We start from the raw sequence: 3,036 nt of genomic DNA on the forward strand, positions 1-3,036 counted from the left end.
CCTCTTTTTCACTGTTTTCCCTTTTTCCCTATTTTTCCACTATCTTCCCTCTTTCCCCCTATTTTTTACTGTTCTCCTACTTCCCTTATTTCTCCATTTTCCACTGTTCTCCCTCCTTTTCCCTCTTTTTCACTCTCCTCTTGCTCCCCTTATTCCACTATTTTCCCCTATTATTTTCCTTTTTTCCCCTATGCTCCTGCTTCCCTCATTCCACTATTTTCCTGTTTTCTCCTATTATTTTCCCTATTTTTCCCTATGTTCCTGCTCCCATTATTCCACTATTTTCCCCATTATTTTCCTTGTTTTTTCCCTATCCTCCTGCTTCCCTTATTCCACTATTTTCCTGTTTTCTCCTATTATTTTCCTTGTTTTTTCCCTATCCTCCTGCTTCCCTTATTCCACTATTTTCCCCTATTATCTTCCCTATTTTCCCCTCTGCTCCTGCTTCCCTTATTTCACTCTTTTCCTATTTTCACTCTTTTCCTCCTCTTTTCCCTCTTTTCCCCTTTTTTTCCCTCTGCTCCTGCTTCCCTTATTCCACTATTTTCTTGTTTTCCCTTTTTCACTACACTCCTACTTCCCTTAATCCACTATTTTCTTATTTTCCCTATTTTTCCCTCTGCTCCTGCTTCCCTTATTCCACTCTTTCCCTGTTTTTCACTATTTTTCTGTTCCCTTATTTCCCTGTTTTCTCATTTTCACTATTTTCCACTATTTTCCTATTTTCCCTATTTTTCCTTCTCCTTCTGTTTCCCTTGTTTCACTATTTTCCTATTTTCACCATTTCCCACTGTTTTCCCTCCTTTTCCCTCTTTTTCCCTCTGCCCCTGCTTCCCTTATTTCAATTTTTCCTTTCTTTCCTATTTTTAGCTAATTTTCCCTCTTTTTCACTACACTCTTACTTCCCTTATTCCACTATTTTCCTATTTTCCCTATTTTTCCCTCTGCTCCTGCTTCCCTTATTTCACTATTTCCATGTTCTCACTATTTTCCCTGTTTTCCCTATTTTCCCTCTGCTCCTGCTTCCCTTGTTTCACTTTTTTCTTGTTTTCCCTATTTTTTTGCTACATTCCTTCTTCCCTTATTTTCCCATTTTCCCTCTTTTTCACTCTTTCCCTCTGTTCCCGCTTCCCTTATTTCACTATTTTCCTGTTTTCCCTCTTTTTCTCCATTTCCCCTCTTATTCCCTGTTTTTCCCTCTGCTCCTGCTTCCCTTATTTCCCTATTTTCCCTCTTTTCCCTCTGCTCCTGCTTCCCTTATCCCACTATTGTCCTATTTTCCCTTTTTTCCCCTTTTCCTGTTTTCCCTCTTTTTCACTATTCTCCCTTATTTCACTGTTCTCCTGTTTTCCTTCTTTTTCAGTTTTCCCTACATTCCTGCTTCCCTGATTTTCCTGTTTTCCTTATTTTTCCCTACATTCCTGCTTCCTTTCACTATTTTCCTATTTTCCTCCTTTTCCACTATTTTCCGTCTTTTCCACTGTGCTCCCAATTCCCTTATTTCCCTATTTCCACTATTTCCCTATTTCCACTATTTCCCTATTTCCACTATTTCCCTATTCCCACTATTTCCCTATTTTCCCTATTCCCACTATTTTCACTATTCCCACTATTTTCCTATTTCCCACTATTTCCCTATTTTAACTGTTCCCACTATTTTCCTATTCCCACTATTTCCACTATTCCCACCATTTCCCTATTTTCCCTCTTTCCCACTATTTCCACATTTCCCCTCATTTTTCCCTCTGCCTCCTCCTCCCTTATCCCACATTTCCCTGCTTTCCCTATTTTCCCGTTCTCCCGCTTCCCGACCAGGCCGAGCCCATCCAAATCCCCTCCATCCACAGCTTTCCATGGACATTTTTCCCTACTTTTCCATCCCTTCCCACCCCTCCTGCCTCTTCCCCATCCCTGGGAGTGTCCCTGGATGGGGCTTGGAGCATCCCTGGGATAGCGGGAGGTTGGAATCCCTGGGGGTTGGTTGGAATCCCGCCCATTCCCTGCTTCCCATCCCGGTATTCCCGCAGTTCCGGCGGCTCCCCGACCCTGCCAGTGATCTCCTGCTCCCGCTGCATGAGGAAGGTGGGGCTCTGGAGCTTCCACCAGCTGGAATCCTCCGCTCCAGAGCCGGATTCCTGCGGCTCCTCCGGCAGCTCCGGCTTCCCGGCCGTGCCCACGTCCCCCCGCAGGATTGTCACCCGGAGCCAGGACACGATCCCGGCCGGAGCCGAGCAGGTACAGCCGGAATGGGGGCACCGGGACACCCGGGGTCACAGCCGTGGGTCCAACACCATCCATGGGTTCATCCCAATGGGGTCACAGCCGTGTGCCCGACACCATCCATGGGTTCATCCCAATGGGGTCACAGCCGTGTGCCCGACACCATCCATGGGTTCATCCCAATGGGGTCACAGCCGTGTGCCCGACACCATCCATGGGTTCATCCCAATGGGGTCACAGCCGTGGGTCCAACACCATCCATGGGTTCCCTCGTCCACAGCCGGGATACTCCTGCTGGGAAGGGAATGTGGATGGACAAGGATTGTTTGAGCCGGGCAGGATTCCCCAAATCCCTTCATGTTGGTGGGAAAGGATCTCCCAAATTCCCTGGGTTTCCCCTACCCCCTTCAGGCTGCTCCCTAATTCCCTGTTTTTCCTCCCTGACAGCAGAAGAAGAGCCCATCCCCATCCATGTCCCGCCCTGGAGGTGTCCAGAGGGTCTCCCTAATTCCCTGTTTTTCCCCCCTGGCAGCACAGGAAAAGCCCATCCCCATCCATGTCCTGCCCCACATCCCAGGGTTGGGATTCTCCCAACTCCACGGACTGTGGGGGGCTGGAGGTGTCCAGAGGATCTCCCTAATTCCCTGTTTTTCCCACATGGCAGCACGAGAAGAGCCCATCCCCATCCATGTCCCACCCCAGGGGTTGGGATTCTCCCAACTCCATGAGCCAGGGGGAGCTGGAGGTGTCCAGAACATCTCCATAATTCCCTGTTTTTCCCCACCCCCTTCATGCTGCTCCCTAATTCCCTGTTTT

General features: G+C 48.1%; 1 protein-coding gene across 1 annotated transcript in view; it reads left to right on the forward strand.

The window, feature by feature from the left end:
* ZC3HC1 (zinc finger C3HC-type containing 1) overlaps positions 1-3,036 on the forward strand; it is a gene marked incomplete at its 5' end in the record, with an annotated part of 6,879 nt that overhangs the window by 631 nt on the left and 3,212 nt on the right. Inside the window, one exon of the mRNA XM_027632005.1 lies at positions 2,028-2,235. Coding sequence (XP_027487806.1) covers positions 2,028-2,235 — 208 coding nt within the window. The remainder of the gene's footprint in view (positions 1-2,027; positions 2,236-3,036) is intronic.

The sequence above is a fragment of the Corapipo altera genome, unplaced genomic scaffold (genome assembly GCF_003945725.1).
Source record: "Corapipo altera isolate COAL_440 unplaced genomic scaffold, ASM394572v1 61162, whole genome shotgun sequence".
Lineage (NCBI taxonomy): Eukaryota > Metazoa > Chordata > Aves > Passeriformes > Pipridae > Corapipo > Corapipo altera.